This window comes from Wasmannia auropunctata, unplaced genomic scaffold, assembly GCF_000956235.1.
Source record: "Wasmannia auropunctata unplaced genomic scaffold, wasmannia.A_1.0 LD336095.1, whole genome shotgun sequence".
NCBI lineage: Eukaryota > Metazoa > Arthropoda > Insecta > Hymenoptera > Formicidae > Wasmannia > Wasmannia auropunctata.
The window spans coordinates 1,765,656-1,791,054 of NW_012026795.1; the positions used below are offsets into that span (position 1 = coordinate 1,765,656).

Sequence of the window (25,399 nt, forward strand, 5' to 3'; positions counted from 1 at the left end):
ATCAATATTTTAATATTTTAATACTATTTTAATATTTAATATTTTCAGACTGCGTGGCAAATATCACTCGATGATTTAATTCTTTTATCCGTTAATCGATGAGACTAATAATGCACGATAAAATTAGCGAGAATGGAGTTTTAAATTCGAGAGGGGCAGGATATTATTGTGGAATTCGATAAAACATACCATACGTAGGCGGCAGGAATGTGCAACAACGAGTGTTATTGATACTAATTGATCGATTAATTAGTTTGTGCACGAGCAAGAGCGGTCATAATTAATGCAATCAGAAATCCACGAGCGTTATAATCTATCAAGTGTCTATTAGCTCCGTATGCGAATCTATTCAGCGTCGCTTCATAGAGAGATTAGAATAGCGCGGCGATTATCGATACGGAGGGGCGAAATAACTGCGCGTGGGCAATTAAAAATCACGTGCACTGTGATATACATCGCTCACGCGGTAATTGCCAAATCGACGTGCGAGCGACGCCATTTCCTTTTTGCGCGGAAACACGACATCATTGTTCTGATACCAATCTCGATCGAAATCGGCAGCGATAAATCCGCTAAACTAGTCACCAGACATCCCATTTTCATCGGGACTTCCAAGCTCTCTCTTTCAAGGCAAAAGTTCGGCGCCAATATTTTCTCTTTTTTTTTTAATCAGAACGTCTTCTTTCTTCTTCAATGTTCAATAAAAATAATTTTGAGTTGAAATATCGACACATTCGATGTAGTTTGCAAATAAATTAATTTCCTGTGTTATCTACGAATCTACGTTCTATTGAATTCTAAGAAAATGTGTAGAAATTTATTCCCAAAGCAATATTACGAGAAACGTGTTCTCTATTAAACACGTCGCGATCCTGCGCTAAACTCTTACCACCGCTTGCCGGAAATCCATCGGGCGTAGCTAAATCGACCTATCGACACCGTCACATTAATCAAGGCATTAAATCTTGGTTATACGCCGCGTCTGCGAGACGTTGTAAAATCGCATATCTCCTCTGCTACTGATTGGTTTCCCAGCGTCGTTAGGCTTCGCCAGAGTGCTCGTAAATGATTAAACTACGAGACTCTACATTATTCCGGCGATTAACGAACCAGCCGCTGCCAATTAGGACTGATCGTTCGATGGTGCATTACAGAATCGCGCGCGCTAGGTTTAACGCCTCCCGTTAAAACAAACGGGACTAGACGGCGAGGATCCATTATTCCGGGGTCGAACGAGGCGTGCCGAAAATCCAGCGCGCGATGAAAAACGATAATCCGCGCCGTGCCCAAACGTGAGCCGGAAACCGAGCGGAGACTTTGCCGATCCCGGACTGTATGTGCAATCGCGCACGGTCCGGATCCCCGGGCTCCTTCCTATTAATTCAATTAGGCCGTCGCGACGCTTGTGGGACGGCACGTGGTGCGCTGGCACCGAAGTGGAACCGCAGAAAATAATCCAGAGCCCCGCTCCTCGTAACCGGCTTACCGAATTATATAGTGCCGTCTAGTCGAGTAATGGAAGATATCGCGTCTTCCTCAAAGTCGCGGGCAGAATCTTTCGTACACTAAAAAGTGCGGATAAAGTTTGTAGCTCATTGAATAACGCGAGCGGTCTCGAATCCGCGTTATATAACTAGGCATATCGTATTTAAGTTTATGTTAATTAGGCTCATTCGCGTTAATTACCCGTTCACATTGCGGTCACCGATAAATTATTTTCGGAAACTAATACGCCTCTCTAAAACGCCCGTGTTTTCATTTATGCACGATGACTAATGAGCTTAAGTTCCGAACGTATTAAAGCATCCTAGATCTATATCGAAGCGGGAAATGGGTTTTGTTTTGTTTTTGTTCCGACCGGGTTAGGTTGGCACATAGCGGATAATTCGAAAATGCTTTCTGTAAACACGGGTCATCGATTCAAAACTGATCCTCCCGGGGAGAATCCTATTTGCATCTAATTAGTCCTGTCTGAGATGTTTCCATGGAGACGTCACCGTTCACCCATTTTCAGCCATGAACGCGCACTCATTGACTATAGATAGGTACATATTGATTGTCACATCAATAGCTTCTATGATCATTCGGGATATCCAGCGACTGTTCATTGTTGCATCATTAGTCTGCTTGACCATCTAACAATAAGATGTCGTGAATGTATCCGCTATTTGAACCTATCTCATTAATCATTATCAGTCTATTAGTTACTAAATTACAAATAAATTACTAAAGTACAATTTTGACTATTTTTTAATTAGAATAATAACCTTACAAAGACTTTATGAAAGGTTCCTATAAGATTATTAACAGTGTCTCTATCTAATTGAAGTTTCTACATTATGGAGAATTAATTAACAATGCGTTGATATGATATTGATAAACTGTTAAGGATATTTTTATCTTTTTTTCTATTTTTTTTGTATATTTTTTAATATATATATTTATTGGAATATCCGTTAAAAGATTGATGCAATGAAGGAATTTTAAAATAAGAGTTGCAGGAATGACAGTTGTGGTTCCCGAGCTGGCTCGTATTCGCCTCCTGGTTTTTTAACTCGATACACCGTAACACCGTGACTTTTTCTTGTTCCTTCCGACTCGCTCTGATACACGCCCGATTTCAAGACGTTTTTACGTTCGCGCCCACGGTCATCGACGACTCGAGATCGGCCCCGCGGCCGGGAGGGGGGGAGAATCGGTCTTTCTTCCCCACGCGCGACCGAGGATCTTCTTGGATCGAGCGGACTTACCTTACGCTTCCAGGCTGGAATGGGGGAAAGAAGGGATGGAAAAGACACAAAAAAGACTTGATTATATACACGGTGGTGTACATAGATAAGGCTCCGCAAGCTCTGTAGTCGCCCGCGGCCCTGGTATGTCTCTCGCTGGCGAGACGAGAGACGGCGCTCGCTCGAGTAAGTCAAAGAAAAGTCGTGTTAATTTTCGGCGAGAGATTAGGAGGGAAAAGGTAGGTCGCGTGCCGCACACTACTACGAAGAATGAAACGATTTTCTCTCTCTTGAGTTTCTTCTATAGGTTCCGTTTCTCCTGCGCGGAGTAGGAAAGAAATACAATTGGGTTATGGCGAATGTTAGTGTCGATGCAAAGGGACAATAAATTGGATGGCGCAATAATTTTTACTGGAGGAAACGTGGGAAAAATCGAGATCACGAGTGTAGAAGATGGGGGAATCTAGAAAAATATCTTTCGGTTTTTCGGGCCAAAGCCGCGTTTTAATCGTGTGGATAAAAGTAAACATTAGGTGGAATCCCTCTCGGATTGCATGTGGATATGCGTAATCAACAACAATCAGGTCGATCAATCAAACGACTGATCAAAGTTCCTTTTATCGAAGTTTGGCCTCGAACACAGGTCGCGATTAAGCGACCGATGTTTCGATTCTCCGGAACCCGCCGAGCGTTCTTCAGGAATCGTTTCTTATTTCTCGTCTCTCTCAGCTCGTCGATCAAATCCGCGAATGATCGAGCGATCTTCTTTGCCGTCGCTTTCGACGTGTGACAAGGATTCCGTGGAGTGTGGATTACGATACTTACCGGGGGATGTCTTGGATTCGAGCGAGAGGATGGGCGCTTGGAAGGCGCGCTTCCTAAAGAAATTGCCGACGCGGGCGAGAAGAGACGTACGGCTTCTCGAGGGAGCTGAGTCGCATGTCGTGTGTGTATGTGAGAGTGAGAGAGAGAGAGCACGATGGATTAATGAATGCACACGCGCGATCGATTGACCGACCGACCGACCGACCAACCAACCGACCGACCGACCGACCGATCAGATCGATCGCCGCCCTTGGCGACAAGAGGACCCGGCGATGCTGTAGTCGATACAAAGTCGTCGCACCTGAGCATTACACGTACGCACCGCCATTACGTGATGCGGTCGGCGAGCAGCCGCTATCAGTAACCATGCAGCCACTAACGCCTACGAAAACGCTTCGAATCTGACCGCAGACCGGATTGCAGGGAGACAATTAGCCGAACCGCCCTGAATCACGGGACGGGACGTGAACGAGCGATTTGCGATCCTACCTCGGAATTACGAGACGAGACAGTAGCGGAGCAGTAGGATCCTGTGTGTAACTAAACTCCCAACTAACCCAAATTGTGCAGTATCTATAAGAACGACTTGTTGTATAATACTCTCTCTAATCTGAGACTTTCGTGCGAGACCGTCGCTCTCCTATCTCATGCCACGCGTCAAGACGACTCCTATCCTCTGGCTTGGCATTAATTTAATCGCGCTCTTGCGCAGGGATGAACGCGCATATTTGCAAAGTCGATCCCCTGGCAGAAACGTCGTCTCTGGGAAAGCGCGGAGTAAGCCGAACAAGCGAAATGGAGTTCGCCTGCCTGCGCGATTTTCCACGTTTATCTATATTCGTACAGGCACGAGAGAATCGATTATTCTGCGTCCCGATAACTTCGGGAGAGAGAGAAAGAGAAAGAGAGAGAGAGAGAGAGAGAGAGAGAGAGAAGAGTAGGCCGCGCCTCTCTGTTCTACCCTGAGTACTTCGAGGCACAGGACTATAAAGGTACGATTGTCATAACGCAATAACTAACGAAGCGAATCTGAGAGCGAATAATGAGACGACATGTCGAGAGACAATCGAGCAGCTAGACGATCGAACGATATAAGCTTAGTCACTAAGTTAGCCACTCAAGAAAAATTTAACGACTGGCTCCTTTACTGATTGATCGCTTAACAATCCTCGAAGAGTCGAGTGTGCTCGTAATTTTGACTCAATTTATAGCTTGCGGCATTCTCATTTTCAAATACAAAATTAACTTTTGAAAAAGAAAATTAACTCTTAAATTGTTTAAAAAATCGTAATATTCATACCTCCGTTTTAAATAATTTTATTTATGCAATAGAATTAAATTTAACATTTAACGAAGTTAATTAAATCGTAATGCGCAATAAGATGGAATGTTGTTTGATTGTCGGTGATTTAAAAGTTTGCGGATTTTATGTTTTATTGAATTCACGGCATGGAATTCATGGCATTGCTGCTACGGCGATGAAATTTCTGTTAATATTTTCGACAGCACTGTCAGGGGATTTGTCGAGAATATCGCTTTACGGTCACATTGAATTTACATTAGTCGAGTTCACTCGATAATGCACTGATAGATAATGCGCTCTGGGCGGCCAGCATAAGACCTGCACTTTCAGAATTAGGATGCGCATTGATACTGGTCTATTTTTGCGTTGTTCGGGAATCGATATCCATTAATGAAGTTTACTAAAGACACAAAGAGAGAGTTAACGTTTCAAACAAAGAGAAGTTACACTTTGTCGTGAACGTTCCATATATCGCTACGTTAATTTAATTAATAATTAATATTAATTTCTCGCAAAAAAACGAGATATATTGATTAATATGGTATAGGATAATTCACAATTTGACTTTCCACCTTTGTCGATCAAAATCTAATGCAAAAAATACAAATGAAGAAATGCCTCGATGAAATTTAATAAAGGTTTAATTTGGTAGTAAATAATCTATGCTTTCACGTCTGCCATTTTAATTATTGAATCTTGATACAATTTTCGAGAGTAATCCGAGCTTTATTTATCAATAATAATTCTGCTGAAATATTCATAACTATCTGCGCGGGATGATTTCTTCTAAAATGTTTCATTCCGTCGGAGGTTCCTCGGTCAACTATTGCTCACATCGATCAACATGAGGCTTATACGTACAGAGACATATCCGATATTTTGAAAACTTTTGATATCGTCCGTTTTTCCGTCGAATCTCGAGATGCAATATCGTTGGGTTCCAGATACGTGACGGAAAATTGAAATCCGCATCGTTCGCCGCGCGCGGCTTCTTCGGAATCGCGCCGAATAAATGAAACGCGCCCGAGCGACAATTCGCACAATATACGAATAACGTTGGATTAACGAAGATACACGAGTTGTAAAATCATGTACCGCCGCGCTGCAAGCACGCGCAACGACGGCAGCGACAAACAAAAGTTTCATACTTTGCATTAAAATTGCTCGGTGATAATATCCTAATTAGAAAGTTTCCCAACAGCCGCTAAATGGACAATTAATGGCGCGAAATATCGGTATATCGACGCCATACCCGTAGCCTGCAATCGTTATACGCGCGGATGCCGTAAAGTTTTAATTAAACGTTTCGTATTTTAACGCGAGAGGAGTGCCACGGAATACATAACTCACCGAAAGCTAGTCGTACAGTTTCGTTCGAAAAAGTCTCCCAGCGGCGAGAAACTTCATAATTTAGAGTGAAGGATGATGATTTTGCCAGCTGCAGAAGTGCAAAGGATATGTAACGTTATATAGGTATATTCGTGGTATGAAGAGGCCATTAAAATGCAAGACTAAGTATTCATAAAAAGATCTCGCTTAAAGGTAAAAAGTAATAAAGATATAAGTTATCTTTTTAAAATGCTTCGATCCTTCTCTCGATTATTCAACTGGAATGTATATTTTATTTTTGCGTGAAATGCTTTTACATATATATAAGACTTTCCTGTATAAATCGCACGGCGATTAATTTTTACTTCAACGAGGATTTTGGGATTTTCTCTGAATTTTGATGACGAGAGTACTAATATTAAAAATTCTCAAAATTTCCGGGACACTATATATGTGCTCATCGCGATGAACAAAAGGACGTTTGTTGAATGCACGGGAATTCTTTCGAGATACGTTCGTTTGTCGCGCGTCGTGTATGTTCCTTCGAAACCGGAGGCACGGGCTGGAAACAATTATGCGGTCGCACGTTGAGCGATTTCGAGAGAGGCGCTGAAAATTGCAACGGATCTTAAAAATACATCACCCTTGTTCGACGCGGCCGTTAAAACTCGGTCCGTAAGAAAACATAACGACACGTACGTGCTATCATCGCCACGCGGACGCGATATCGGCACATCAGAAGGCGATGGGATATGCAGCACAGCTGCGCTACTGTATAGTAATACTGCCCTCGCACAATCGCCTTCGACGTAGCTGACAGGGCCTCTTTCCATTCGGCTGTTCAGCGTGGCAGCGCCTCTGCATCGTTGCATAAATTTGCATGGCGCGCGCGGCGATGATCGGTCTCGAGGTGCACAAAGCGGACCCGGGGTTCGTCGACCGTATCAGCTTTCCGTGTCTCGCGCTATTTTCTTGTCACCGTTATGGATTATCCTGTCGATTTAAGCCGCGAGCCGCGGGGCTGGTCGGGTGCTCGCGTCGCTCCGGGCACGCGGACGAGACTGAAATTACGAAGTTGTCGCCTGCAATTTTTTTTCGGACCGATTTGACCAGGAGTTAACGCTAAACTCGATTAGCGTGAAGAACGAGTTACGAAATTTTCTTTAGAGCAGCGCTACAAAGGAAATTGATTAAATTCAACACAGTTACCGCAGAAAATGTTCACATAAAGTAGCCATTTATTGCTCATTTATAGCGCGGGATAGCTCAATTACGCTTAGGATTGGATGACGCTATAGAGAAATTTGTTTTAAGACATAGTCAAATTACATTGAGCGTTAAATAGGACGATAACCACATGCCAATTTCAAATTGGATATATGCGATTAGAAATTGAAATTTCGTCTCAAATATGAGATCCGAGAATGAACAGGACTGACGTAATGATGAAATAACTGTTATTATCGTTAAATATGCATTACATTATATAAGAATAATTAGAATTTAAAAGTTTACCGCGATAATCATTATACTGGAAAAATATCTTTGACATTAATTTTCGATCGTTTATGTTGGAACACGAGAAAGAATGAAATTCGCGGAACAAAGAATTGTCTGAAGAATCCAGAAGAATTGCAAAAATGGTGGTGCAATAATTCGTCGTCATTTATGTAAAATATGCAATTTCTCGGGTCGTTACCGTTGAAACATTGTCTCCCGGCTTACTTGTGACACCGGATGTCGCAATTCCGCCAGTCCTCAAGCGCTTAATGAAATTCGCGAGTTTCGCTCGCTTCCGCGATTCACCGCGACAATCAATAATGAAGCTATAAGCGCGCTACCTGATTTCGAATTACCCGATGTGTTTTCGATAATCAAGATTACACAAGGGACATTTCGTGACAATTAAAAACGTTTTATCTTGCTTCGTAATCCTCATTCACGTATTTTGCCCTCGTCGGGCTCGACCGATCCCGAAATTTGCGAAAATATCACTTTACAACGGGCTATACATCGGCTGTGTTTCAGTTTACTTCCGGTGTGCGCTGCGAATTTTCAGTCGTTTCAATTGGCGCCGCATTTTATCCACGGTGTCGAACACAGACGTGTTGCGAAAGCGCATTTGCGAGACAACTCTGCGCGATTTCGCCGAAAAAAATCCCGACGCGAGACGGTATCCGATCCGTTGGACCTGTGCACGGCTGGACGTCATATTTCGCGACCGGTGAGCATTAATCGCGCGGGACAGCCGCTATAAAGAGAGCCACGGAGTTATCCATCTGTCTATTTCGCAGCGGTTGCAGAATACCTCTCACATGGCACGGACGGACGATTAAAATGACGAAATCATCCACTCGATAGAGAACGATTGAGATTGTCCGAGGCATCGTCTTGATATATTTCCAGTTGGAAAACCCATTGTTATAAAAGATAACGATAAAGTGGGATAAACTTTTTGCGAAAAAAAAAAATATTACATTCATGTGTATTAAATGAAAGATTCACACGAACAAAGATGTGATATTATAAGTAAATATTATGTGACATTTATTAAAATATATTTTGTAGACTTAAAAGGCTTTGAATTAAGAATTTTCTAATCTGAATTCAAGAATTTGAAATAACAATTTTTTATGAAATCTGAACGTCTTCTAAATTATATATACTATATTGTCAAATATTCAAAACTTTAAAAATCATTATTAATTTCCCGATAATAAATGATGAATACGACTAAGGGTGGAAAGTCAAAATGGTCATTACATTACTGCGTTGATAGCAATCTTGCGCTTTTGCGTGTTATCTCGTCAAGAGCATCATAAGCGACACGAGCAAGCTTTACACGGGCAAGCATGTAATTAGCAGCCGGCGCTGCCAAGTGCCTCGTGTTAAATTAGTGATTTCATTCAAGCATCTCCGGTCGCGATTCGCGGAAGCAACTTGCCTTCCGACGCTGGCAGGAAGAAAGAGCAGCTGTTCCGCGACGAGAGCAAGAGGATTAATCGGTGAATTTCTAATTATGATGATGGCGCAAATATTTTTACTGGACACATGCCGGAGTACCTATTGTCAGGTCATTAAAGTTGCAAATTGCTCGCTGAACTCGTGCTTTTTTATGTGGGCAAGATTGCAACAGAAGAGAGTTAGCAAGCCATTAAAGTGAAGAGCATAAAATATGTACCTATAAAATGAGACAATCGTTAAATCTGTAAAATAAATCTCGACTGTCCTCGATCGCAAAGCGTATCGAAAATCGTAATAGCGATTAATATCGATACGCCACATGTCTTTTCATTAAAGACTCTTCCAAATCTCGCTTGACGCGAAACGAAATTGCCTACGAATTAATTACGTGAGATCAAAGCGTTCACTGAACGCTCATTAGAAGCTAATTTCCTCGCATCTAGATATCATTAATTAAAGAATGGTAGTTTTAACAATTTCGGTTCTCAGAAAATCGTTAATGATTATTTCTCTCTCTCTCTTTCTCTTTTTCCTTGTTATCTTCTTTTGCAACAAATAGAAATTTTTGGCAACAAGACGTAATTCTCCATGACACTTTCGATCGTTGAAGGAAATGGAACAACGGCGGGAACATAGTCGAATGACCCTGAAAAAAAGGTGGAAAAGGGCGTTTCGCGGGATAACGAAATAGCATCTAAACGAATTCGCGTTCAGTGCCGCTCTCGTGAGGGTTTGTTTTAAGATGCATCGCACGGCGTATTTATCTTGGCCGTGGACTTTAATTAAACTTTCTTCCCCCAGAGGAAAGAAAGTACATAATGAGAACGTTTCCCTGTGTGCATTGCACTGAGTGTACATATGTGTACATATAGACGTGTATGTGGTGAGGGGGGGATAACTCTTTTTTTTCCTCTTCTTCTTCTTCTTGTTGAACAATAGAAGGGACCAGCTTCTGGAAATCGATCGATTCTTCTCGCGCATCTCGTCGTCGCATGGAACGACGTTTGTTGCAATCTATTGCAATTAATTCTAATTAGGCTGACATGCGCTTAATAAAATTTTATTTTTTCATTACTCTAAATGTGGTATTAAAAAAGAGATGAAAATATCAACTATGATTAAATCAAGTTAATTCAATCGAGGCTAAAAGTTAAAGTTAAGCAGATAAAAATGTATCACTTGCAATTCACTTTGATATTTCTTGAGTAAACATTCCGAAAAATCTCTCGAATTATATGAATTCTGGATTCATATTCGCGCTTCATTCAGATCCCATTTGTTCGCGATAATCTAGGTCGCTACGTGTAGGCTACGGTTAACGCAATTAAGTGCAAAAGCGCTTTAATTCAACCTATGCGTTGAGAATATTTTGCATCATATACTAGAAATATGCGCCGCCGTTTGGCAGAAATAAATCCCTGAGAGAATTAATTGGACGTGATTTCAACGTGATCTCAACGGCTTCCATCGTTCGTATCGCGAGTTAATTATTATTTCTGATGTTTTTCTTTTAAACGAAGCGAGTTGATCTTCATGCTAGGGAATTATCAGGATTATACGTTTCGTTGTTGTTCGATCGCTTTATCACGAGACTTAACGCAAGTGTTACGAAAGATTGATTTCATTTTCATATTCGCAAACTTTAAATTAAATTTGTAGCGTTATGTTTATAACTGTGGCTGCTAATATCTAACTTTTGTACATCACAAATAATTAGAAAACAATAAGATAATACGACAAATTACATCGAATTTAAGACAGTTTTGCGATTTTCTGGGCGGTTTGCACGCTGTTTGTTGAAGGAGATTACTAAACAGATTTATGTAGGTAGACATTTGTGTGTGTGTATTGTGTGGGACACTTAGACTGGAAAATATAATACAACGGTATGTATATGTGATTCTACGAAAAAAAAAGATCTCAAAGCCTAGAGTATTATAAAAGAAGAAAATCGGAAAATGAATTCACTGCAGTGTAACACGGAAATTGCGTGGAAACAAATCATTCGGGACACGTCGCAGGAAACTAAACGAGCTAACTCGGTATTGCAAGAAACAAAGATGTGAATGTCTTCATATCTCATGCGTTTTATATAAATGCGTTTGATATCTCGCTCGAGTCTCACTGCAATGTAAAGTCCCATTTAACTCCGCGATCGTAATTGTAGGAATTAATTTTACGATGATGTACTGCCAGCGCTTTTGCGATCGTAAAACTAATTCGTCATCCATTTTATTAGCCCCCTCCTCACGAGGAGAACATATAGTTCGGCTCGTTTGTTCCGGATTTTATTTCTGACATTCACATCTTTACTGCTTGCTATCCCGAACGTAACGGTCACCATCGATACAAGTATAAAAATAAAATTGTACATAAAAGTCCTAGGCAGCCTGTCGCGTGTTGTCGTCCGCGAATGAACGCGCTGACTCGGCGCGCAATTGTTTAGCGGATAAAATCGCTTCCGGCGGCATTTTGCAAGTATATTCGCGTCTGATATCGCTTCAATTTTACGTCTCTGAACAGTCTATTTAAGACAATAATTGCGATAATCTAAATATTATGATACGCGCAGTCAATTCGCTTATGCCTCGAAGCTTTTCCGACGGGAGAAAATGTTTTCAGACTCTCGCTCTCTATATTAAATTCCATTTAAATCGAACCGTGATTCATTTAAACAATATAATTGCAACGTTTTGAATTTCTCACTTATTCGCGATGTACTCTTTCGTTTGTTTACTCCGGGAAGAAAATACATGGGGAAAAAATTCTTAAGACGAAATTTAAGGCGCGATCGCCTTTTCACACGATTTAGAATTTTTCGATAAAGAGTATCATTTTCCTTCTATTTGAAATCTTGACGAGTTTAAACGGAAAATTCAATTGCACGAGTTTAACGCGCCGGAAGTCCGTACAGAGATCGGATGTTCTTCGTATCACTCTCCGACGAGAAAGCGGATCTGTACCGCTAAAATGCGATAAACCGGTGGTGGGATTTGAAAGCTTTTAGCGTTGATCCACGTGATCCTTCGCGACATTCTAGACGCTCTATACTAGCGCGAGTTGCACGTGCGGAATACACTACGGAATCGCCGTGACAGGAAGCCGTTTTCTTCGCGTGATACGCGAGAAGTGTGATGTCCCGTCCCGTCGGAAATAAAACAGGATTGCGGCTCGTAATCGCGGAAACTTCAACAATCTCGCCGGACAAACAATTTCGCGAAGCCAACGTGCGGAGTGATGACTCTAGCTTTTTGGCTTCTTGGCTTTAAGAAACTATATATACCTGATTTCGCGCGCGGAGAATAACGCAATTACGCGAAATTAAGCGTGACCCTGAATCGAGAAGAAATTAGGGGCAGATTATGGGGGAGATAATAAGTCCTGGGAGGCAGGACGGAGAACACGGAGAGAGGGAGCCATCGGCTCACGGGAAACGTATAATCCTGATTCCCACGGCGGTCTTTTATTTGCTCTACGTTTCTGAGCTCGAGCTTTGAGCGGCCCGTTGGTGCGATAGGTCGCCCGAACACGCCAGGCTCTTTCGAGAGAAGCAATCGAGTTGCCCTTTTCGGCGTGCCTGAATTCGCGCGAGCTTGCCTTCGAGCGCTCATTACCCGAACGACAGGACCGATTTCACTTGCCATTCTAGACTACCTTTGTAATCCGTCGTCTTCGTTTTTCCACCTTACTGTTTGGTTACTTCGTCGGGGGTTTTCTAGGAATTGCGCAAAAAACAGGCGAAGGTACATTTACAGGGCGCGCCGTTATATCATCCAGTGAGCAATCAATTAAAGGCTCGAGTGGATACCTTTGTAATAATGTTACTTTGAAATTATTAACGATTCACTTATTCCGAATCCTTCTTGATAGCAAACGGAAGAGCAATTTAATAGTCTGTACATCCGTTCGTTCTACCTGACATTTGTGTATAATTTATGGTATTTCATTAGTTAGTAATGTATATTGTCAATATGCGTAATGGTTAAATAAATATAAGCCGTCGTCAGATGATATATCGCGGCGCACCCTTCCGCGTTTTCACGGATATATACACATACGAATGTATGTACAGACACTGTAAAAACACGCTTGCCAGATGCGAGTTACCGTTGGTTGACAATAGGTACCTATTAAAGGGACAGCGTCCGAAGTCGTCGGCATGCTTTCTGCCACGAGGTTCAGGAAAACTGTCAGCGACAGCAGAATGGTCACTCCTGAACAGGTCCAAAAAATTTATATATCAACACTGCGTCGCAACGCGCGGGCTTAACGTGCTACCTTGGACACTCTATGGGCACCTAGATTCGGTTTCGGAGTTCGTTAGGCTGCTGCTTGACGCCCGAAACCGAGTGGGGACGATCGAGATAAACATATACGATTTCGCTTTCGATTTTTCCGAGTGACACAGGTCAGCTCGAATCGTATCGTGTCCGGGGATCAGACCTACGAGAGTTTTCCCTCGCCGGGAATCTCCTGAGTTCGTTGCAAATTCTGACTCGCACTCGCGTATCGTGATTACAATCCGCCGAATGATAGCGCTGATTTGCAAGTCGAACGGAAAATGTGATTTACGGACTTTGTAAAATTCCGTATTTTCCGATCACGGAGAAGTACGCAGTTTGAATGATGTGATCCGACTATAATGTGAGGCGAAAATTTCACATTTACCAACTTTTCCAACGACTGTTCGTCGCATTGTTGACGCGACAATTGCTTTGTAGTTTTTTAGAAATATGTATATATCGTACGAAGAATTTATTTTACGTAAATCCCTAAAAAATTCGCTAGAAATGTGACGAGAGGAAAAATATGACGAGAGCCTGCTGCATCGTTGTAGAAGCGAATAATTCGTGGGCGAGCCAGAGAGCTCGCTGATTACAACGTGATATTAATGACGATGAGGGAATGTCGGGAATGATCCGATAGAATCCGTGCGATGACCGCGCGAATTACGCGACTCTGCGCAAACATTCGAGAAGACATGTCTATGAGCTCGCTCGCATGATTAAGTGTGGACGACCGCGAACAATCGAATCCCCCATGTATCCCCATGTAAACTCAACCTCGCCCCCGGCAGGATTTCCAAGGGTGGGATTAGCTTACAAAGTTTGGAACGTGTAACGGACGCAGCATGGATGCGCCCGGTGCTGCGGAGGAGCCCGCAACGTTAGGCGGACTTAGGGTGAATCTGCCTAAGTCGCCAGCAACTCCATTACTGCGTAACAGCCTTCAAAGTGACCAGCAAAATTCGATTATCTTACTGCTCCTCTCCAGAATTGGGAACTTCTGCGAGCGATTGACAACCCTCGTCCGCGTGAAGCGGACGGCCCGACCGCAAACTGATTGGATTGGGCGAAATTCGAATTGTCATATGAATTCGTCGAGAACTAAATAATTGGATTAACAACCGGGTATCATAAACGAATGCTAATTGAAAAGTTATTATTTTTGTGCAGGGAATGGTATAGGAATAGAGGTATAAATGTAATGTTTGTAAAAGGTAATAATTTGCACTTTTTTCTAATTTATAAAATTTTGCAATGATCACATATTAATTTAACAAAATGTGTAATTATAATATTAAAATTAGCGCGCGAACATAGACATATAATTTTTGTGATAATTCTCGTTAGAGAATATGTCAAAATATTATAAATTTAAAAATTTAACTTGAAAAAATTTAGTTAGCTTGAAAAATTAGCATTTTCATTTATATTTTGTATATTAACTGGATTAATACGAGCGCGCGCGCGCGTGTATGTTTGCGCAAACGCGTGTGCAAAAGAGAAATTTTATTACTTTATTATAATAGCATATTTATAAAATGACAACTAAATAAAGATAATTTGGTTCTATCACGTTAATGATTACCTGTCCCGTTTGCTTTAGCAGGTACGTGCAAAATCACGTAATATTCTTTGAACGAAATCAACAAACCGTGATGTCGCGAATTAACTCACCAAGTTTGGAGCATTACGATGGCTCTTGGAACCGCGAGGGGACTTGACAATGAGTCATTAAGCTTGATGCATGTATACGTAGTTAAGTTACATGAAACTCCGCTGTGGAGCATAGTGGACTCACTCTGCTGGTCGATGAATTGTCGCCGTTATTAAATTGTCACTCGCAAATCAGAAAGTATAAAATATAGGATGCATCCGCCGTGGTGCTTCGAGAACGAATCTCGCGATCTCATCAATCGACGTAGTTAATTAGAAACGCGCCATATATCTGAGCCATGACCAATCGTCGGATTAACAATTTATTTCAAATTACAAGTTATTGTAGATATTATCTAATTGGCGAAAAAGTTGTAAGTAATGAAAGGGGTTCCGTAAAGACCATTTCTTAAAAATATGTTCATTTATCTAAAAATGCAAAATTTTTATTGAAAGTCTCGCAAGGCTAAAAGCTTCAGCTATAAGCTTCGGCATTTCGAGAGCGTGTAAATGGAGGAATTTTTTCGTGATATCGATTTTATCTGATGAGCGGAAGTTAGAGATAGTGAAAAGAATACCACAAAATGAGGGTTTTTTAAAATTCAATTATTGTACATTCAATTATTGAAAAATGAGTAATTTATCGGAAGCTTCGTAAGGTTGTAACATCATTGTTCCGAGTTCGCGTAAGTCGAGGAATTTTTCCTTTAATGATATTTAAAATCCAAAGTCGAAAGCATCATCTTCTTTCGTACGTTTCGCTTGCGCTTTAATACATTTAATGGTACGTTTAAGTGAGATACGATCGAATGAGAGCACAGTATTTCGCTGAGATCGACGGATGTAAACCGCGACAAGGTGCGTCCGCGGTGGGTGGCAAACCGCCAATAACATCGGGGGTTGTCGGTCAGCGGGGGAAGGCGCGGAGCTTGAGGAAGGCTGACCAATTAGTTCCTTGCTATTAGACCCAAGCGCTCGCTGGAATACCGGAACGCGTGCGCAATCGATACTTTTTCGAAACCGTGTCCGGGAGTCTTGCGACGAGAAACCCTGATCACACGAGTTGCTTTCATGCTGATGCGTCGCACACGACAGATTACTACTATTCCAGAGATGTGGAAGTTTGCCGACAAATAATATAGAGATTGATGATGGCAATTACAACGTGGAAGATTAATTTTCATATATTAAGATAAGAAAAAAATTGTCTACAAGCCTTTGACATCTCTGATATCTAATAACTTCTTTTTACGTATCGATCACTGGATGATTGTCATTAAAAGATATTGTACATTTAGGAAACATATCGAACTTTAGTTCCACGATTTTATTTTGATTTTATTTTGTTATAAAATTACGTATAATAATTCGATATGTATATTATTTGATTATTTAAAGTTCAAGTTATTAAAATATGAAACTGTTTATTTTATTTGCTATTATAAAATAAATAAAATTATTCCTTAAAAGTTTGCTGGCGACTTGTTTTCTAAATGTGCCAAAGAAAATCTTTATTAAATCAACTACTGCGTATCACGACCGCCGTATATTTATGAAATGGTGTATAATGTTTGCTTACGTATGGAAAAGCTTATTCATGCGAATACTGAGAAAACAAGGGTATGTGCCAAGATTTTTCTAGTCGATATATTGACTAGGAAAAACAATGATAAATTTCTGACATAACGAGCTAAAGTAGATTCGAGCATTTCGTAGCTGGCACTGCACGACAATTTTTTTTATTACAGTGGTTTCCTCTGTTGAATTGATGTTATGCAGTATCACTGCCCTTTTTACATAAATATAAAGAATACCGAAGAACAATCAACGTAAATTTCTCCAGGGTAAAGAAATATGAGTATGACATTTGATTGAAGAGGTCTTTTTGAAGTCTAATAAAAAAAACTACCTTTGGGATATTTTATATTTATTTGAAAAATCTATGCGACGGATTTATTTTGTTTATTCTATATTGAATTATCTTTAGTAAAAATATGATACAGATATGATTTGATACGATCATTAATTTTAAAGTTATTATCATATTGAACGAAGTATTATAAAAAACGAAATGTGCAATGTATGGTATCTCGGCTCTGAAACAGAAATCCAAGAAATTTTCATTTACGAATAACTGAGAAGGAGGGCATGAATCTCAGATTTCCCAAAAGTTATAAAATTAATACTTTTTTCGCTTTGCTAAATATCGAACATTTTATGCGAAAAAATCGACAATTAACGAATCGATAAAAAAAAAAACTATTGAGTGATACAGTCTTGCTACTAATACGTAAATTTTACGTCCGAGATAATAGGAAATTGATCCGTACAATCCTGTGGGTTTAGCGAACCTCCGGACTCGAGCTCAATATACTCGGAGCTCATACATATATACATACATACATACATATATACACCCACAAGTATACACTTTTGACTGCATTCCGTCTTGTACATTTTGCCTTGTCTCTGACTTATTGATCTAGTCGATTCCCGTTCAGGAATCGCGGCCATTTTTCATTTAGTATAAATACCGTTTGATCGTATAGTGGCTCGAGAATCGTCTCCAATACAAAGAAATGCGACTATATGTATAATTAGAGAAAAAGAAAAATATTATAATCTCTTTCACTAGAGTAAGTAGAGAAGATGTAATATCTTGGGTTACATGTCAAACTTACTGCAGTATTTTAGAGTAAAACTAATGCTATTTTGTTATTTTTTTCCTTCCTTTTTCAAAGTTCATTCTTTTCTTCGATTATTTATAAATGAAAATTTCTTGAGATTTCTGTTTCGGATCATCCAGAACAAAATATAATACACACCGCTTTTTTTGTAAAATCTCATTTGAACACTAACAATTTCAAAATTAATAAACATATCCATATAAAATTTTTACTGAAAATAGTTCAATATATGTACAATAAATCTAGAAAAGCATATAAAAATCTATAGCATAAATAAAAAGATTTTTTTAAATTTCCGAAAATAGTCTTTTTCATTAGTTTAAAGGCCCTTAAATGATCAACTTTTAAAATATCTAGATGTTTTCCAAATACTTTTCCATTTTAAAACAGCGTAACATTTATCTTTTAACTGCCATGTAAATAGTTTTCGAAATTTGTTAAACAAGCCTGGGACATGCGTTGCGTTGCGCCTTAAATCACAGCAGGTCGCAGAGAGAGCGCGACTTTTCAGACTTTTCACTACAACTTCATTTCAGTTGATTTCCCATCCGAGTCTCCCGTGTATGTAACAAGTGTTATAACCGCTGCGGGAATCGTGCAACCAGTCTTAATAGAATTTCATTCCCAGTGAAACGGTGCACGAAACGCTCACCTGTTCTCGAATAAGATGATGCCTTTGGGGGATGCCAGGCATCTCTCGACATTCATTCTTACCATCGTATTCGATTTCGCAGGTAGACTATAACATTTTGCTTTATTTACTTTTGGATTATTTGTGAATTTTTTTACGATCTCGTATATATATATATATATATATATATATATATATACATTTGTTATATATTTTATTCTTATTCCATAATATCATGTATTATGATTTTATAATTGTCTAAATTTTATCACGTTTGCGTTTGCATATACATTTCTGCTTACAGTAAATTTCATTATCCTGTTTTCTTATAGAAAACTTAAATTATGTTAAAAAGTATATATAATTGTAATGTACATGTACACGTGTGCGTGCATTTTTTTTATCTTCTTATATTACGCTTAATTCTGTTATATATTCTTATGTTTATATGAAAGACGTCACGTTTGTTGGGCGAGGCAGAACGGCTACATGGGCACTCACGTCGCGCCCTTTGTCATGATAATGTTCAATCAAACACAGCCCTCAACGAGGGCGGGTTAGCAGCGCGCAACGCACGCATTTCGCTCGCATTTATCCGGTTAATGAAATTCGCGAGCGGCCGCAACGTGCCTCCTCCCCCTTCGGAATTTATAGCGGCGTGGTGTTATGTAAATTTTGCTCGCGCACATTTTTAAGCATAATCAAGTGTAGTCGGTACGATATTGGTTGTCAGGAGGACTCATTTCGGAAGTGGTCGCGTAATTTCCGCTATGATGCCGCTTTATATTTCTAATTGACAGTTCGATGGTAAATCAAGTATTCTCCTAAAGCGCTGCAGAAACTTCAACGCGGACTGTGTATCATATGGATTTAAAAATTAAATTCCGCGCTGACGTTTAATTGTACGTATATATATTCTTATACATTTTCGCATTTAGCCTCCCGCTTTCCGAACCAACGGACGTCGCAGGAAAGATTTACGTACAAGTTTACATGTGGGGAAATCATTATCGATACTCGGAAATTTGTAATGACTCCAGGGTGTATCGACATTCCTGAGATAAATGTGACGTGAACCACCGAAAGTTCCGAAGTCCCTAATCCTCGTGTGATCCCCGCGAAGGAAAGTTCTGTCGGACATTAGAGCGGGTTCACGAAAGATATCCTGGACTTCGCCAATGATTAATTACGGGATGGAGGAGATAGATGTCCAGAAGCAGGAAAATGTGGTGTAGAACGAGGAGAAATGGAACTTTTTGATAAATCGAATGTACACAAAAATGCGAAAATTTCTCGGTAAAGAGCCGCTCGAAGCGCATCACTGTGCATTATAAATTGTAACGTAAAGTATGTTACAAATCTTTACAATATATAACATTTTAAAAATTATTTGATAACGTTCTCGGGAGGTAAATGTATGTTAATATAAAATTTATGGTTTTACTTTATTATGATCTTAATTGAGTTAGAATTTATATTACAACAGGATCACTTATCGCTCGAAAATTAGCAAGTAATCGGCGATAAAATTTCGTCCTTTGAACAAGGAAATTACTTCGTAGCTTCATTTTTACGTTCTCGACTATTTCATCGAGCTGCGAGAACTTTTGGTGAGAGAGGAACGAGGTTCTTGCGTCTTAAGTGGCAGTAATCTCTTATACTTGGGTTTTAAAGCGCGCTCACACTGAACGTCAAAGAAAACGTATGACGCGAAGCAACAATGGATGAAAGACTCGTCGAACAGACAAAAGGAAAACCGTAGACGTGGCGGAAACAATGGTGACAGAGGTGAGGAAATAAGGAGAGTGCTACGAAAAGATACCGCACGAAGTTTTCGGCTGCAACATCACAAAACCCATCAGTAGATTGCCCCCCTGCCGTGGGGTTTCGCCCGTCATAAGTCCCGTCTTTGCGACACCGGGATTTACTTCGCCGGTTTCATAAAGCGCAGCTTGACAGCTGCGGTCTGAAATTGCCACAGATTTTCCAAGTAAAAATTTCGTAACTAGGTCGCGGACGTTGACGCTTTATGGGTTCTCCCCGAATGGGTATAATATTGTCCATCGCGTCGCATGAGCTTTCACGCGCCGAGTACTATTATACCTGTATTATACTAAGTACATCGCATTCTACACTCGGCAAAGTACTTAAAATTAACGGTTTATTGTATTACGGACAACATCAAAATTAAAAGGATTAATGACCGTATTAAGGGAACGAGTAATACATGTTTGCCCTCTTTGCGAAATTCAAGCAGATTATTTTAATGGAGTTAAAATTAAATCGCGTAATATGTTTGAGCTTTTACGCATGATATCATCACATCGCGGCAAAGGGCAACGGTAATCATGATAATTTTCAAGACACACTCACGCTCGTTTAATTTTCACGGTGTATCATTCGCTACGAATTAGACTCTTGGGAAGTACCGCGGAATTTCTGGAATCGCAAGGTAAGTTCGAGGAAATCTATATACGTTTCTCTTCTGGGAATCGGAAAGTGCAAAACGGAGTCAAGATACCGGATTAGAATAATTCATAGAACAAGTTTGTGAGGGCCTTTATAAAACTCAATTAATCCTAATATTTCTCCCGCATTTTCCAAACGGCTAGAAACGGTGGGACTTTATGCGAGTAAATATTAATTAAAATGTTGAATGTGAATTTGTGTGTTTTGCGTTAAATGTAAAATAAATTTTAACAGAACATGAGAAAGCTTTACATTTTCATAAAAAAAAGTTGTTCGAATAGATACAAAGTTTTTTTTTGTATCGATGAGAAATTTACGTTGAGGGCAATTCCCCAAAATGTACGGCACGCTCAAAATCAGCGGTCGTGCACGAAAAGTTGAAAGTGCCAGTCGACATCGAAGAAGTTATTCGTTCACTCTAATGACGTCGTCACCGGAAATTGCGTCGGCGCGCACGTGAAGATAATCCCGCAGGGATTAACGACGGCGGCTGCGTAGCGCGCGCAAAAGTTATTCGCGTCTTTCTTTCTCGCTCACGACTTCTCATCACAGCGTAGGGAAACTTTGCGAAAGAGTGCGACAGTACGTCGGTGGAATCCTTAATAAGGGCAAAGCAAGCGCGCTATCGAATCCACCTAGATAAAGTCGGCGCGGTTTCTTGGTCTCTTAATTTTCACTTGATGAACCTCGGCGGGTATTATTAAATACAGAAAAAACGAAACTCTAGCCGCGAAACTCAGCCGCTAAATTGGAGCCGACGTGTAATTATTAACTCGTTTAATTTTACGATACCGACGCAACGAGCGTTTCGTGTAAAAAATCGTTCTGAAACTCTGAGATTTAATTTCAACTTGATGAATGACAGCCGGTCTCTCCAATAATAGAAGTATTTAATCGATTGATCCACAGTTGAATTACGCCGCTCGTGTTTGAACTTTGTTCAAATAGATTGATTTTAATTATCATTGAAAATTGACAAGAAGGTGGGAGATTATTGTTGGTGTGCTTGGGCGAATGATTAAGGATTAAGCAACGTTTCGCACAATGCACGCGCACGGACGTGAACGCATTTCGTCGTTGTAATATCCAGGAACTACGAAGTATGACACGTGATAATGAGGTACCTTGCATACAGTCGCGTGTTGCAATGCCAGGCTTTACTGTAACTTGCCATAGCCGACAACGTCAAGCACAAATTGCACGCACCGAAAGCTCGCCGAGCACTTGCGTTATGGCGTTTATTTAGTATGATTACTAGGTCGTGGCACGTCGAGGATAACGATTGACAATGCGTCCGAGATCTGTTCGCATTTAGATATACGAAATGGAAATTCTGAAATAGAACGTAGAAAAAGGTTAGGTAGCGCGCTTTCGAGAGAGGCGAGACGATACGCCGAAAACGCCGGGATTTATTTCCCTTTATGGATAAATAAACATAAAACTCGCCGGGATTATAGTTTTTGCCTACCTTCTCCCGTCCGTTTATGTATCTCTATAAATCGCGAAAGATGAAAATCCACGTGCACGCAAGTGTTTTCCGTATTCGCGAGCGCATTTTTGTTTTTATATATATTTTCATACAAGATGTTTAGTCGCGTTCGTTTCTTGTCCCCTCCAGCGACAGAATGACTGGATCGCTTATTTGTGTCCAAAAAATTACAGGGCACTGAATAAATAATACTGTCAATATTCTAATGCAGCAACACGATGGTGCATCTCATTCGATCGTATATTTGTGTTTTTTTTTTGTTGCGTCGAGGTCGCACTTGTGTGAAGGGGTATTAACGAGTATTCGAATATACGATTATCCCAGATTCGTCCGATTTTAATTTTAATGACAGTTGCTTTAACGGAAAGGTATGCACTGAACTTTTTTCTACAGTCATGATAACGTATATCTTTATTTTTAATTAATTAGACTTTTTAAAATTTTACAAGAACAATTTACTGGAAAATTTAGATAGACGATAAGATTACATTATTTAATCGCACAAAAAGCATTCTACTTTTGCAAGAAGCATTCAACTTTCCATCGCTTACAGTTCGGGTAATATTAATGCCTCGACATTTCACTTACAGGAAAATCTACTTCAAGTTGGTCAAAGAATTAATTAAGGTTAATGGTTCTGGAACATCTTGTATAATCTGCATTTCGATCGAACATCTCGGGGGAAGACTCAGAAGTTTCAAATTTCTCCTCTTGCTTCATAATTTAATTTATAGCGTAATTTAATCGAAGCTCATTGATGTCACGATAAAGACGAATGTAATACCCAATAAAGTTTTGATCTCAAATCAACATTTGTACGCGGAATAATATCGATTCGGCTCTTGGGCTCTGTTTTAGTGGGCGAGAGAGGAAACGTTTTCACGGTGCGTTTTTGCGAGCTACCGAAAATATTGCGCGACGTAAAGAGCGCGCTATGTCCGGTTCGTCTCTGACACCATAACACCGTAACGTTTGTTCAGAACGGACGATGACATTGACGGCGACGCCGCGAATCGGTTTTGACATCGATTTCGGGTTGTCATTTTCCCGAAGTACCACCAGAGAAATTTCAATTCAATTCCCGCGAACGGCGAACAAGAAAGTCGTTTCTCAAACCGGCCACGGTTATGCGAGATGACTTGTCAAAGTGAGATCGTCGCAATATTTCTTTGACGTCGAAAAATATAAAATTTAATATAATAAGAATATATATGTCAATGCATTTCTTTGTAAGTATTTGACAATTAAATTGTTAAAGTGCAAACACTCCATGTCATGTTCGTATTGCATATTTTTTTTGTGTTAGGCGCAGTGTTCTGGATGATTTAGGGTTTTCGGGGGAAAATTAATGGAAAATATGGTATCCCTGCACAGAAATATCGCCCGATAATTGCCACAGCTTTTCGGAAGTTCTCTTAAATGTGACGTATGGGAGAACGGCCGAGGAACACTCGACACGAATTTCGCAATGGATCCATCATAATTACAGGGGGTGCATTTTCGACTAACACCGCGTGAAAAATAACGGGAGGCTCCCGCGATACGAGGGTAGTATTAGCGATAAATGAGGAAGTATCGAGAGCGTATCGAGAATTGACAATTCGAACTGCCGAGTCACTATGACAGTCACGTACGCCGACGGATGGGCATATACATATATGTATATATAGGTAAGTACATATACGCGCCGTACATTGTGGAACCAGTTCGCAATCGGAGTCGATACATTGGTGAAACGGCACTCTCTAATATCCCGCTTTGATCGTCTCGCCCGATTTTATCGAGCCTATCGATTGCTTCGGACACAAGACGGGGAATTATACACGCCCGTCCCGGCGTGTTTGGAAAGCCTGATCGAAAGCGGAGTCGTACGAAACCGATCAACAAGGAAGAGAAAAGAAACGAACAATAGAGTTGCATCGCAGTGGAGAATTCACAAACGAGTGGAAAAGTTGGTAGGAATGAAAAATCGATTTGGTGAAAATGATCGGGTCTTCGAGCTTTATGATGGCGATGGCGTTTCACCGTTCCCGCGCAATCTTAGAAAAATCGCGCGAAGCACCCCGCAGGGATAAGTCCCATTATCTCTGGACACGTCAAAAACTTGGACGGGGGCGAGACGGCGACTTTTCCCTCGATGCAGTATCGAGAGCCGGAGATTGGATCTGCCCCGCTGCGCCATGAATATTCACGAGGGCGCGGATGTCATTTTATGCAGTTCATTCGGCGTTTTGGTGTAAGGCGGAGCGCCAAACGGTGGAGAGGTGTGATCGCTCCTGGTTTATTTGTGTGTTAACCCTGAATAATTGAGGGGCTCGATCGACTATTCGACTCCCCGATTGATAGACCATCTCGAATTATGAAATTCTTCGACTCTCTCCGTTGGCTAATAACTTGTCAGTTCCCGATGGGGATTAAACACTTCAACGTCAAACGTGGACATTTCGCTTGTCGAAATGGAGATGTCCGCGCGCGGATGCGTGCATCCGAACGGAGAATACGTCAAAAATCGTCGATATATGTACCATCGGCCAGTTGGAGTACAGCGCTCACCGTGGAGCGGGCGATGGAGGAAAACGCCGCGCGTAATATTTCACGTAGCCTACCAACGTTGCAGGACCAAAGGAGCCGTTCGAGAGAGGCTTATTGCGCGGATCCTCTAAAATATGCATCACCGACGGCGTTTACATGTCGAGATACGCGCGGCGCGCTATGTAACATGCAGCACGCCCTTACAGGCTAACGCGATGTACTGGTTGCCCGACGTATCCAAAATTCAAATCACGCGGCACTCTTCCTCGAACGACCCTTCGTAAATGTAAACGTGGACGTATAAGCCCGTGAGACGTCGAAGGCGCCCATAGACATTGCGATTTTACGAGGCGACCGCGCTACTACTGGCGTCTGATGCGCGGGAAACGCATATGCGCCAAACGTATCGACACGTAATAAGGCGACATTACCCTACCTTGAGAAATAGATAGTATATACAGCGAGGAATATCGATTTCGATTGATTGTAAAATATATATATA

At 40.8% G+C, this 25,399-nt stretch overlaps 1 protein-coding gene across 4 annotated transcripts in view; it reads right to left on the minus strand.

Annotated features, from left to right (window-relative positions):
* LOC105462690 (neuronal acetylcholine receptor subunit alpha-7) overlaps positions 1 to 25,399 on the minus strand; it is a 213,285-nt gene that overhangs the window by 52,662 nt on the left and 135,224 nt on the right. For 2 of the 4 annotated variants that reach the window (XM_011709488.1, XM_011709491.1), the window contains exon 8: positions 13,278 to 13,364. The exons of the other annotated variants lie outside the window; for them this stretch is intronic. In XM_011709488.1, coding sequence (XP_011707790.1) covers positions 13,278 to 13,364 — 87 coding nt within the window. The remainder of the gene's footprint in view (positions 1 to 13,277; positions 13,365 to 25,399) is intronic. 4 annotated transcript variants of the gene reach the window in all.